Consider the following 14,368-nt stretch of genomic DNA (forward strand, 5'->3'; position numbering starts at 1 on the left):
TATTTTAACGTTACACTACATTATCTAGATTTTATAAAGTATTTTTGCTAGACATATTATTGCTTCGATTCAGTACATTTACTTACATATGATGTTTGCCAAGTGCTAGCTATATAATAAAGTGTGTTTAGATTTTAACTTTATTTGTTGTTTTCAAAAACTATTCTTATTTCTTATACGTATCTATGTATTTTTTTTTATCTAGGTATTTGTTATAATTTATTTTTGTTTACTTACTGAATAAGTCGATTGGTTATTAATTTTAAAGTTATTGCTTTATATAATATATAATATTATTAAATTGGATATTCACAATCACAATTATTAAAGTTATAGTTAAGTATAACAGTAAAAATATTTTTTTACTTATTGTAACTCAAAATTATTTTTTTCGTCTTAGCAAATTAATGTAAATATTTTAAAAGTTGAATTACCAATTTATATTAAGTATTAAAATAGTACATACTGTAAGTTTTAAAGTTGAGTTAGGAGGTAGATATATAAGAGAAGTTATAGTATATTCAATATATTAATAGGTGGAAACTGGAAAGGTATATACTATAATACTATTCAGTAATCATATACGAAAACAAATATATAGTAAACTCGACATCCTTCAGAATAATATTATGATTTACTAACAGTTGATATCTCGAAAACAATTAACATCTATTTGAATTAATTAAAAAACAACATGTTTATAAAAAAAAATTGACTAATTATTTAATCGTTATAACTTTTTATGTTTTTCATTCTCTTGAATGACGATATATATGCAACTAATTAGTAATTATATAATAATTAAATAACTACTCGGTCAAAATATAAAAATTAAAAATTCTTAGAAAAGTATTATATAATACAAATAGATATGTTATTATTAAAAAAAAAAAAAAAATTAAAAAGATTAAATATGGTTCAAAATACACTTCATTTTTAACAAAGTTGTTTTATATAATAAATTAAAGTTACACGAAAAAAAAATATTTTCAAAAACTTTTGTACTTTTCAGGTTAATTACAGCAGTTTACAGTTATAATCACCTATAGTTTTACGTTATAATATATTTTTGTATTGTATGGTATATGCAGTCCTTTAGTCATCCATATTTTAGGTTGCATACTATTATTATTATAATATACTAATATAGGTACATATTGTATTTTTAAATCTGTTTTTATAAAATATTTATATTACACAACTTTTAAATGACATAATAATCACTCAAATATTCCAAAGTAAAATTTTTATTGATTTTTTTAATAATTGTCCTTATGATTTAAATATCCGAAAGATCCGTTATTCGTCCGAGATCTTATACGAAATATAAGCGAATATTTGGAAAATACAACAAATGCGTGCATAATGGCCATTATTTGATTGTACGAGAGGTATTTTATTGTTTTATTAAATTTATATACAAATCAGTCATCAAGTAATCAACAATCACAAGCAATTTTAATGAATCGAAACGGATTTGATGATAAATTGTCTATATCATATAGGTAATTAACACGGAATTGCATTTAATGACTTTGGAGTTTAGATTGTACCTACATTCGTACTAACCAAAAAATACACCAATAGATATCTTAATTATTGAAGGTTATCAATGCCCAATGGTATTATAACTTTACTTAATGTTTAAGTACAATTCCGAAATAATATTACGTTTTGAACTATAGCGGATGTTAAACAAATAAAAAGAACATATTATTGTTTTGAAAACTGATGTAAAACTTAAAAATTATATAACACCTAATATATCATAATATTGTTTGGTAGGTTTGATATTTCACTTTAATGTTTCAAAGTGTGTATGAATTAAACATAATTACTCACATGTGGGTTGTTTGATGTATTTATGATTTAATTATTATATTCAACTTTATACTGACCACGTGTGACTTTGAAATATCAATTATGATGTTTTAATGATATTGGATAAAGAACAAATTACAAAGAACATTTGGAACAAACCCAAAAATGTTTACAGCGTTAACACTTGTGTTGTTATTTATTGTTTATCAGACGAAAAAAAAGTAGGTAGGTCGTATAGGTATATAAATTATGTATATATATATGTATATTTTATATGATATTCATTAATGCTATATATACTTAAATCATGCAATTTATTATAGTTACGTACATTTTAAATTATAACATGAAAAGATGTGTAAAGATGTCTAAAAAACGTCTTATACATGTATACATACCATTAGATATATAAGTAATATATTATATTTTATTTAACGAGGTTAAAACAGAATGATAATGCGTTTTATGTCGTATGTATTATGTTTTTATATATTTCAATCTCGTAATCGTAAATGTCATAAAAAACTAAACTATTCTTAAGCCATTTGCACATTTATATTGCTTGTGCTGGAAGTAGTACTATATAACTAGATTATAGATAATATTATAAATAAGCGTACCTAGTATACCTATATGGCTATATGTGAGAAAATCACATACCTTTAGAAGTGTGTACTACACTACTACAAAATAGGCATATATCACCTTTATTTAATATTTATATAGTGGGTCATTGCGGTGTTTTCCAGTGAATCTAACACGAGCTGGCTCTAACATTATAATCTAACACAATGGCTCACCGGGTATGTGTTTGTTATATGTATATGTGTATTGTGTATTGTATATAGTACAGTATTGTCAGTATTATTATTATCTTATCGTTCAGTAAATTATCTCAAAACTATGAAAAGATATTCATTAAATATTTGTTTAATTAGATAAGATTTTTAGGGCATGTACCAACCATTTACATTATTCCACTATAACATTTAAAACTACTATTTTTGTCATCGTTTCCACCAATTTTAAAAATGTTTGATTTCCTTTTCCGCTAATACCTTTTAGATACTATATAGGTACCTGCTTTGGAAAAAATATGATAGATATGTAGTTATGTTCTATATTTTTAAACCTTTGGAAAAAATTTTGTATTTTTATTGACTAGTTTCAGGATAAACTATTTAAGAGAAATTTGGACCTTGGTATTACATTTTCAAGACTTTGAATAAACATACATTTATACAAATTTATACATTTTTAATTACAAAATTATTTTAAAATTTTCGTTATTTTAACAAATTTTAATAAAATTTTAACTTTCAATTCTTTTTAAAAAATCTTTCATATGTTATGTATCTTTAGTACTTTTAAATGGCTTTAATAACAACTTTTAAGGAACTACGAGATTCCTTATTGTGAATAGCAGTTATTTATGCAACTAATAACTATTAACTATTAACTATTAATATTAATTCTAGTGGTTGGCGGGTGGAGATTAGAACGATGGTTTTTTTTATTTCATGGGGCTGCGGCTTACGATAAATTATTTTTCATATATTTCAAGGAGGCATGATTCCCGAGAGGCATCCCACTCTCGATAGTTACGCGCTGCCATACATAGGTATAATATAATACTACTACTACTAATAATAATAATAATAATAATAATAATAACCGTAAAATGGCCCATGTACATCGATTTGTATTTGCTGCAGCGTCTTGATGTCATGGAACGCCTACATTGACACGCAATTTCCTTCAAAAAATTTCCAGAAGTTTTAAGTGACCTCTTGACAGATTCCAAAAAAAGTAAATCGCATGGCCTACCGATTCTCATATTGATTCAAAGGAGCTCAAAATATTTTAGGGAAAATCACAACATTCTTCAATAGCGCATTGGAATTTTAACCACTATTAAAACATTATTTAATGATAGGTTCCCAACTTTTTTAGTTGTGCGGACTACCAATTTTGTAAAAACATCTTTGAGGCCCACTAATAATGACTAATAGCACACCTATATACGTGTGTATATAATATATAAATTATTATTAGGTATATGATAATATTATTTTAAATATATGCGTTAGTAATGTTAATACTTATAGCTCAGTTTTAGGCTGCCTGCGGCCCACTTGTGGGCAACGGTGTATGGGTTGGAAACCACTGCTATATAGGGAATATTATATTATTTTTTTAATGATTGAAATTAACTATTAGTATAACAGTTTATGATTTTCTTAGTTTATATAACTTATTGTCATATAAGTAGTAGTACTTTCCTTTGATAATGATTGTTCAGGTGCGTCATTTCAAATTTTCAACTTTTTGAAAGGTATGCTAACAACAAAGCAGGTCAAAAAATTTCCAACAGAGCAATATATTATAATATGCTATAGTTATTACAAAAAAAATTTTTCATCAATATAATGATTTAATATAATATCATTATTGTATAATATATACCTAATAATCCCAGGTTAATACCTATCTATATTATTTTAATTTAAATTTAATTATTTATATTTTATAGACAGTATGAAAAATAAAACAAACATTATTCTGTATATGAAGAAAGTCAGCATTTGTATTGTCAAATACAAGGGTCGGCAACCTTTTTACTTACACAGGCCATATTTTTTTCAGTTTTTCATTAAGGGCCGCATACAAAATTAAAATATTAAAAAATATAATTTATTATATATATATATTATATATGATTAAATTACGTTCTCGCTCATAACTTATCTCAAGAGATGTGCACGTTGTTATATAATAGTCATGATTAAATGTTATTTATATCAATTTAAGATAAAAAATTGAAATTTTAAACACCATGAAATATAATTGGAGGGCCGCGGGCCGCAGCAAAAAGTTCCGAGGGCCGCGGGTTGCCGGTGCCTGGTCAAATACATTAAATATGTCAAAAAAGTGTTCATTAACACCTATTACAACTTATGGCCAAAGATGTCGGATGCTTAAGACCAATTATATATTAAAAAAGAATAATTTTTGCCCAGCGCAGAAAAATATAGTCAGGCCAAATTGGATCTTGATAAATTTTAGGTAAGTATGCATAAGCATTATTCCAAATGACGCCCCTGTGATAGTTTATAATATATAATTATATAATGATAGTTTTATGTATTCTCGGGATCTAGGGGAGAGGTCAGGAGCTATATTGAGGACGCAGCCCATCTTTTAATTATTTTTTTTAAAGATTCTTTCTCATTTTTATTATTTAATTATACAAATATATATTGGTTTATATCTCTAATAGTACCTACTAGGCACCAATAATACTTTATATTAATAACGGCTTATCATTTTTTAAGCTATATGAGTAATTAATATAATGTAATATATTAGGTAGTCATGCATAAATGCATAAATATATATTTATAGGTATATTATACTTATATATGACCACCTATCGGATTTATGTTAAAACAATTTTATATTTATAACATAACTATAGTTATTTAAAACCATACGATGGAAATATATATTTAATTTTGAACAAGTATAAATTGTGGAACGATTTTGTATTTGATATACTGCAGAGTAAAATTATATAAATTATAAATTATATACAAGTACTAATAGTTTATAAAAATTATTATAAATCATTCCACCTCCTTGATAATTTGGACTGAATCCATTTCCAGGTCTGTAGGCTGTGCATTTATTTAAATCTTAATAAATAATATTAATTTAACAACTTCATACATACATTAATGATAAGTGACTTTTAGTAAATACAAATTTCAAATATAATTCTTATTAAATATTATTTTATTTTATTTTTTTTGTTTTAGATTCTGATAGAAGCAAGGAATGTATTGATTTTACAATGATGTGGTTTTTTCTTTTTTCTTTGTGTCTAAAGACGTCTTTTTTACTATAAAAATAGCTCCGATTATATACTTTGAGATTTGTGGAGGTTTCTAGTACCAAATTATAGTAATAATATAATATAATAAATATAGTAATACACTAATAAATGCCATTATATATTATAGTTATTTTAATTGCACGAATTTAACGGCAGAACATTTCAATAGTTAAGTCTTAATATATTCTACATATAATACATCGTAATCACAAATGCATCATCATTATACAATTTTAACTACACACAAATTGATTTTTAAATAGGTACTATAGGTAGTATAATAGTATCTAAAATTATATGCGTTAAGCTTTCTTGGCTTCATATACATAGAAACTTTATATATATATAATTTAACTACACTTAACAAAATATGCTCAAATATTGCCCAGCTTGTGCCTCATTGCGTATAGTATAGACTATAGATATTATATAAATATATTTGTTAATTTTAACAGCTTCCCGCGGTCGATGATCACTGCACAATACGCACTAAAAACCGAAGAATACACTTTAATAAGCATCATCCTTGATATGCAGCACTATAACACAAATAGTCAAAATGTTTTAAAATTCTATAAATCCCTCCAAAAATAAAATCCCAAATTCTTCTATGAATACGACACTCGGTGGCATGATTTTGTTTTTGTCATAATAAAACAGTAATTTAGTTTAACAATAAAAAATATTCTCAATATAGGATAATCAAGAAAAAGGACATACTTGGGCCTTGGGATGGCCAATTGTGTATACAATTCCATACAATATAGATATACAGGTGACAACACTCATTATTTCAAAATCTATAAACGTTTTTGAAAATATTTTTGTTTTCATAATTTCCAGTCGAAATAAAACAACATTTATTTTAACAGTTATATTTTTTTTAAAGTTTTTACTTGTTTGAATGATAATATATAATATTTTTAAATTCATATTCTGAAACAGAATATTTTTCGGAATATTTCGATACATAAAAATCTAAATTCGGACGAGTATAGTTGAACTTCTTAAGTTTTTTTAAACTCTTAGCTACTCATCCGAGTTTAGATTTTAATGTATCAAAATACTTGAAAAATATTCTGCTTCGGAATATGAATTTAAAAATATATTATGTTGCCATTCAAAAACATAACTATAATGTAAATTCTAACTATAAAAATATTAAAAAATATATATTTTTTTAGTTTTATTTCGACTGAAAATTATGTAAAAAATTTTAATACATTTTTAAACAATGAATGTTGTTTGATAAAATAATCACCCAGTATACTGTATGTGTAGTGTATGTTGTTCACAATATAATATTACTCGTATATATGAGGGCACACCTTGACATAGCAATGTCGGGTATTATATAATAGGATATACCGCGTAACTATTGTATCGATCAATGATGGAAGAGGAGGTTCCGGTAAACTATTTTTTTTCGTACTACGTGCCAGCCGATAATGGAAGTAAGCGATGGGAGGGGGCACAAATAGTCTTTAGAATCAAACAGTGATTCGAACAGTTATAGAAATCGTAACTTCTAAACGTTTCGTACAGAACACGTCAATACGCATTATTTTTGTATTGCAATGTTATATTAAATACGTCCCAGATTGCATCCAAATTTAGTATGTTCCCCTGTACTTCTTGTGTATTCTACCACCCACCACTAAAAAAATCAAAATACACAAAAATTATAATACTATTCATAAATAAACATATATACATTTTTATATTTATTAATGCTATTGTTACATTATTCCAATTTTTTTTTTCGTGTTTGAACCGACGGCGCCGTGGGAACTGCTTTCGCACTACTTCTACGACATTATTCCAATCTAAACTAACCAAAAATGCTATTATATATATATATATAAAATAATAAAAAATAAATATAATTATTATGAATAAAATAAAATATAAATTAATAAAGTAATGTAACTATTATGGTTTGTAAATAATTAAAAATATCGTTAAGTATTATTATCAAAAATTGCACAAAAATAATTTACCCTACATGGCTACATGTATCAGTATCATATTAGCTTAAATTCTTACTAAAATATCCTAATATGCACTTAAAATTTTAATCGATGCACTCAAATTACTTCCATAAACTAGTGCCTTAATGAAAAACCGTATAACTTAATCAAAGTTGTAAATTTATTATTTCGCTATTCTGTTAAATTATTTGTTTTAGAAGTACCTAGTGCATATAGTATAATTAAATCAAAAGAGCTGAAATCAACCAATACGGCAATATATTGTCAACTATTACACTATAGATAATAGATGCAGTATAAATGTATTATACATAAAGTATATTATGATTAAATAAAATAAAATAAATTGTTAAATTTGTATTGGTGATGTGGAGAGAGCATCCAGCAACTCAATAAATAACGAGGGTAGAACACCGATAAATACCATCACACTATCACTACTGATGTCATTGATCATTGATCCATTTCCCGAAACGAAAATTATAAAAAAAAAAAAACATTAATTATAATGCGTGTAGCATACTTCAACGCATGCAATGTGGATCACTATAAATACAAAATTAGTAATATAGAACATGTTCTGTAGTCTGCAGTACATGAGTGAATCGCACATAACATGAGATATAATTTATTGAACATCTCACATTCTCACAAAGCATTGATCAGCCTCATCATGGTCACGAATTTTCATGGTCGCAGCAAACCTATAGTATAGACAGTATAATGGGAAATATATAATAATAAAATGAATATGCTTTTTAAATCCAAAATAACCCATAATTCTGCCTATATAGTATATACGGGTTCCGACAAACACTTACTGAATATATAAATAAAATAACATGTTTATTATAAACTCAAAATTTTAAAACTGCAATTATGTCATTAATTTTTTTGAATTTTCAGTACTTCAGTACCATTTATTATAATTACGATTGTCTTTAATTTAAATATTTTTATCACGTATACTTAGTACTTATCTGTGACCTCTATATTGTACCTACAAATTATGCGACAAGTTGCGCGTGATTCGTGAAAATATACTCGAATTTTGTTCATTTATAGTAGATGCGACACAATAATATGAGGTAGGTGTACTCGACTACTCTGACACGCCCAGGGTTTTTTAGGACTTAATTCAGGGTCTCTTAACATGATATACCTAATAAAAAAAGACAGTCACAGATATTTGCAAAATGTTAGCAAATTTGACTAACTTAGGTCATCGAAACTCATAATGTGGGTGTTAATGAAACTTATAGTTTTTAATATTGAAATAACAACATTCTAATAACTTGAAATCTATGTATTAGCTGTAACCCGTAAAACACTATAAAAAGTAAACACTAGCAATAAATAAGTAGGTAATAACGATAATATTGACCATTCAAGAACATTGAATAAACTAATGACTATTCAGTTTAGTACCTTCCGATACTATAGTATGCGCCATAGTCCATTGATATTTGTCACTTGGCAGTTTGGCACTTGCAATACCTAACGAATTTATACGATGAAATTTGGGTATTTTTATCATTTATGTTTCGTACTCCGGCATTGTGACCTTAGATCATTATATGATCTAAGATTGTGACAATAATAATTGAAAATTATTATCTCATTTAAGATAACTGAAAACTTGGATTGTTCAAATGATACAATTCTAAACTTCGGAAACAAAATGAGATTCTATAATTTTATAAGGAAATACATATGAACAATGGTAGGTTCTAACGCCGAGTTTTCCGAAATCGCGATGTATCCACTAAAACTTTTGGAGGCAGGGGCCCCAAGAAGTTATCCTAAAATGGGGACCAGGTCAAAATGGTTCAGTTAACTGTTTTCCCCCAACCACCACCATAGAAGAGCTGTGTACGCACGTACATGGAGACTAGGCAGATGCACTTCGTCGTCATAGGTACCTCGGCCACCAGTCGCCGTACTGATACATAGCCACATATATATATATATATATATATAGACAATAAAATAAAACACGTCTTTAGGATATGCGCGTTACTATAGATCGCGTCGCATTGTAATAGTCCTATAAATAAACGCGAGTCGTCCTTCCACCCATCGCCCTGCCAACCACCGCCACCCCACCGTAGACCCAACGGCCGTCCGAAACCAAAAGTGCCGCAGTAGGTACCTCTATACACATTATTATAATGCGGCACGTTCGCGTGCGCGAGGCGGGCTAAGCCGGTCTATCCGTTTCCGCCGCCGCGGCGATGGCTCGCGTCCAAGGAATTCCCCTCGGAGCACTGGCGGTCGGCTTCGCGCTAAATTACGATAACATAATTAAAGTCTTTTGTATTCTGGTCCGTGCCCCGCTGCGGGCTGGCGGGCGGACGGCAGAGTCCCGTGCGAAAGTGTCGGCGCGCGTCGTCCCTAAATGGCCCGCGTTTATCAGCTGCTGCTTGTGGCCGCAGCAGCAGGCGTGCAGGCAGAGCAGCAGCAGCTTACGTGTGGACGCCGCCGAGGGGTTCTCAAATCGTTTCTCCGCGACCGCGTCTCCCCCCATTTTTCCACTCACTTGTCGCGCGACACGCACACACGCCGAACGCCGACCGAATAACGCGCCACTCGCGCGCGCCTGTCTTATCGTCATCGTCGTCATCGTCGTTATTATTTACGAACCCGAACCATCCGAATAATCCGATCGGCGATCACAACTGATCAGTGCGTGTTCGATGTCCGAACGTTTCCGCCACGGCACCACAGTCCGTTCGATCACCCGAGGCAGGTTTTTTTTTTTATCGACATTGTTGTTGTTGTTGTTGTTGCTACGTTCCGATCCGTCGTCCCCGTTTCGATAATATAATTCAATAATAATAATAATAATTTATATTACTATAATATTATTATTATTTCTGACATCACCGTGTATGCGCGCGCATTGCCGCGTATAAGTGCGTGCGTGCGAGTTTCGCGGTTTGTATTGTAAAGTTGCGTGCGTGCGCGCCTCCACGAGAGATATCGAGACAAAATGGCGTCGGTCTTATGATAGCGCTGGTCTGAGGTGCACGATATATATATTATATATACTATAATATTATCGTTTTAATATCGTAAATTATATTCGTTTTTATATCGTTATCGTGCTCGGCGCTGCGGGTATGTGAGATGATGACAAAATGGTCTCGATCGACGACCGTGACATCATCGTTGTCGTCCGTACCGTTTTGACGCGATCAATTTTACTCGGTCTCGTCGGAAACGATTCGTCCGCCCGAAGTGCCATGTAGTCCTTTGAAATCCGTTCGAGCTCCACTTCCTCGTCTTATTCTCTGTTCTAACTCTTAATCTCTCTCTGTCTTTCAGTATCCGTACTTTATCTGGACCATGTCGTCCGTCGTTTCGCCGGCGACCAATAAATAACGTTTTTTTTAGAACCTGGGACGTGTTTCCCTCGAAAATAATGATGTCATTTAACCATTACGGTTACAACAGTTTGAAAAACGAACAGACCAACAAACGGCTGAGGACCGCCGACTACGACCGGGAGTCACGAACCACCAACAGTTCCGTGTCGTACGAGGACGGCCGCCGCAAGAACGCCGAAACGCAGCCCAATCACATACTTCTGTTGACCATCACCAAAGTGACGTACCCGATAAACACAGACGTCATCCACACAATTTCCAAAGACCATGGTAACGTTCTACGTATAGTTATATTTAGGAAACGCGGTGTACAAGCCATGGTAGAATATGAAGAAGTGGAACAGGCCATAAGGGCCAAGCAGTTGATGGACGGTGCTGACATATACCAGGGGTGTTGTACGCTACGGGTGGAATACGCCAAGCCGTCTAAGCTAAATGTTTACAAAAATGACTCCGAAACGTGGGACTACACTACGCCAAATCCTGGCGAGAAGAAAACGGCACCCTTGTTACCGGACCCTCCCAGAGCTCCACTGATATCTACTCGACCTACATTCCCTCGATTTGATTTCGAATGTCGGGGCGGACTATTATCTACACCTCATGATTTACCTAATAATAATTATGGAGATAGCTATCCAGCAACGCCTGGACGTTGTGTACTAATGGTCTATGGTCTAGATCCCGATAAAGCAAATTGTAATCGGCTGTTTAATTTATTTTGTTTGTATGGAAACGTGGTTAAAATTAAATTTTTAAAAAGCAAGGAAGGTTGTGCAATGGTACAGATGGACAATGAAATGTCTGTAGATCGTTGTATGGATAATTTGAATAAGCTAACACTTATTAGTGGTAATGTGTTACAGCTACAAGTATCAAAGCAAATGTATTTGTCTGACATTATGGTACCATATGATCTGCCTGATGGCACTCCGTCATTCAAAGATTATTCCAACTCAAAAAATAATAGGTAATATTTATTTGGCGAATCGTCATACTAATATTGAATGTCAGTTTAGTTTATAAATATAGTTTGGATTAGTAGGAATGGTACTTTTAAAAAAAAAAGTTATATAGTATAAATTGTGTATAGTGATTTAATAATTTTTAATTAAATCAATTATCTACCTAGGTAAATAATTTCAAGTATACATTTAAAACTGATTTAATTTTAATTTTTCAACACTACAAATAATTCTATAAATTATTTATCCAGCTATCATATTACTTATTTACAAGTATTTTAGTATATTTATTAAATAATTTTCTAAGAAATTAAATACTAACCAATGTATAATTGTATTTGCAGGTATCATTCAAATTCTAATGGAAAAAATCGGCGTCAGACCCCATCCAGTGTGTTGCATTTTTTTAATGCTCCACCAAACATATCAGAAGCTGATTTATCCCAGACAATAAGCAAAGCTGTAAAAGATGTTGATCCAAAAATTATCATTAAGATGTTTCCTCCCAAAGGTACAGAAGCACGTAGCTCATCTGGGCTTGTCGAGTTTACAGATATGGCTATAGCTGTTGAAGTGATAATGGCTGTCAACCACTGGCCTATAAAATGTGAATCATCCAAGTTTCCATACTTACTCAGACTATGTTTTTCATCGCTGCCCAAAGGAATAGCGAATGCCGAGATGGCACAGTGACATTGCGCTGCTTAATGAACTACCGTATCTCATGTTTGTCAATTATTACTTTTTAGTGCATAATATTGGGTTATTTTTATTTTTTAAAGAGAAATCGACTATGTTTCACATTTCCTATTAATAAGTTAAAAGGACTATGGTTAATGTCTACCACCCCCTTAAAATGTTTTCGTATATTTATTATTATTAAATATATTAATTGTTTTTTTTCTGTATTTGTATTATTAAATAATGTAGACTTGTCAATTATGAAAATCAAACCATATCTTTACTATTTTTGTTTTTGTTTATAATTTATACTTTTGTGTACTTATTTCTGATAAGTCAATTTCAGAATATGCCGAAATTAGGGATAAGTGGTGGGACCAAAACCATAATCTTGCCAATAAACTGTCCTAATACAGAATTTGAAACATATTTTTTTGTCACAAAATGCTAATGATGCGTGCACATTTAATATGATACTGAAATATATGATTCCTATTATTAATATTATTATTGATTATGGTACTGGTACTATTTGTTTTAGGAGGAATATTTTTCCCAGAGATATTTAGCTTGATAGTAGATTGTTTTTAAATTTGTTAATACTTGTAAGTAAAGACAATTCGTTTTAGTTTTGTTTTAATAGTAATAGATCCATCATAGTTGTTTTATGTTTTCTTTATTTTGCAACAATTATAAAGATTTAGTTGAATATTTAAAATGTATATTAGACTAGTTATAATAAATTATTAGGTTGTATTTATTTTATTTTTAATTTTAGAATAAAATTGATATATGATTAAATAAAATTATATAAGTTACCACTGTTTTTAGTTTCCTAGCAACTTGGGTCGTTGGATGTAGTAACTTCAATACCGAATAGGTAGTGAACTTGTTTCATGTTATTTTGACTAAACAAAAGTTTTATGTATTTCAGTAAGTTATATTTTAGTATTCTTTTTATTTTTCATTATATTTTCTTAAAAATACTTTTGAAATTATTGTGTTCAATCCTATTTAATTCTAAATAATTATTTAAAAGTTATACATCACACATTACATTATATTATCATTTAATTGATAGGTAAATGTTTTTTTTCACACTAAATTAAAACTATTGTTATTATTTTAATTCTAATTATGTTTAATGAGTTTTTTTTAAGCTTAAAATAATAAGCTGACTGAATTCTATTTTTGCAGTTTGCCTCTGCTAGCTGCAGTTTATAACATGATATTTATTCTTGAATCATAATCGTAATGGTATTGTAGTATTTTACACAAATATACCTTGATGAGTCAAAATTTAACCTGCTTTTACAGATTCAATGACCTTGTGTTATTTTTATTTATGTTTATTACCTTACAATAACGAATTATCTTTTTAAAGGTAAGTATTTAAGACTGGGAAAAGGTATCTTAATTTAATTACAATTTGTAATTTAAAAATAAGTAAATAGTAAATTTATTATTTAATCGATTTGATAAATCATTATTTGTCTTTATAGCTTAAGTAGGTAAATAACACTATTGCCTTGTATTAGTTAGGTAATAATATAATGTTCTTACATTTTATTATTTCAACAATATTTATTCCCAATATATAATTCAACAAGTTGAATAATTTGAATT

At 29.6% G+C, this 14,368-nt stretch overlaps 1 protein-coding gene across 1 annotated transcript; it reads left to right on the plus strand.

Moving 5' to 3' along the window:
• Positions 1–10,107: 10,107 nt before the first annotated feature.
• On the plus strand, positions 10,108–13,028 carry LOC132929132 (heterogeneous nuclear ribonucleoprotein L-like). The gene is made up of 2 exons (XM_060994247.1): positions 10,108–12,066; positions 12,406–13,028. The coding sequence occupies exons 1-2, from the start codon at positions 11,132–11,134 to the stop codon at positions 12,752–12,754; spliced, it is 1,284 nt and encodes a 427-aa protein (XP_060850230.1). The 5' UTR covers positions 10,108–11,131; the 3' UTR covers positions 12,755–13,028.
• Positions 13,029–14,368: the final 1,340 nt, after the last annotated feature.

This window comes from Rhopalosiphum padi, chromosome 4 (genome assembly GCF_020882245.1).
Source record: "Rhopalosiphum padi isolate XX-2018 chromosome 4, ASM2088224v1, whole genome shotgun sequence".
NCBI classification, from domain to species: Eukaryota; Metazoa; Arthropoda; class Insecta; order Hemiptera; family Aphididae; genus Rhopalosiphum; species Rhopalosiphum padi.

Coding starts and splice junctions, on each gene's coding strand:
- LOC132929132 (XM_060994247.1), top strand. CDS start 11,132: ATGATGTCATTTAACCATTACGGTTACAACAGTTTGAAAAACGAACAG. Junction 12,067..12,405: donor TCCAACTCAAAAAATAATAG/GTAATATTTATT, acceptor TTGTATTTGCAG/GTATCATTCAAATTCTAATG.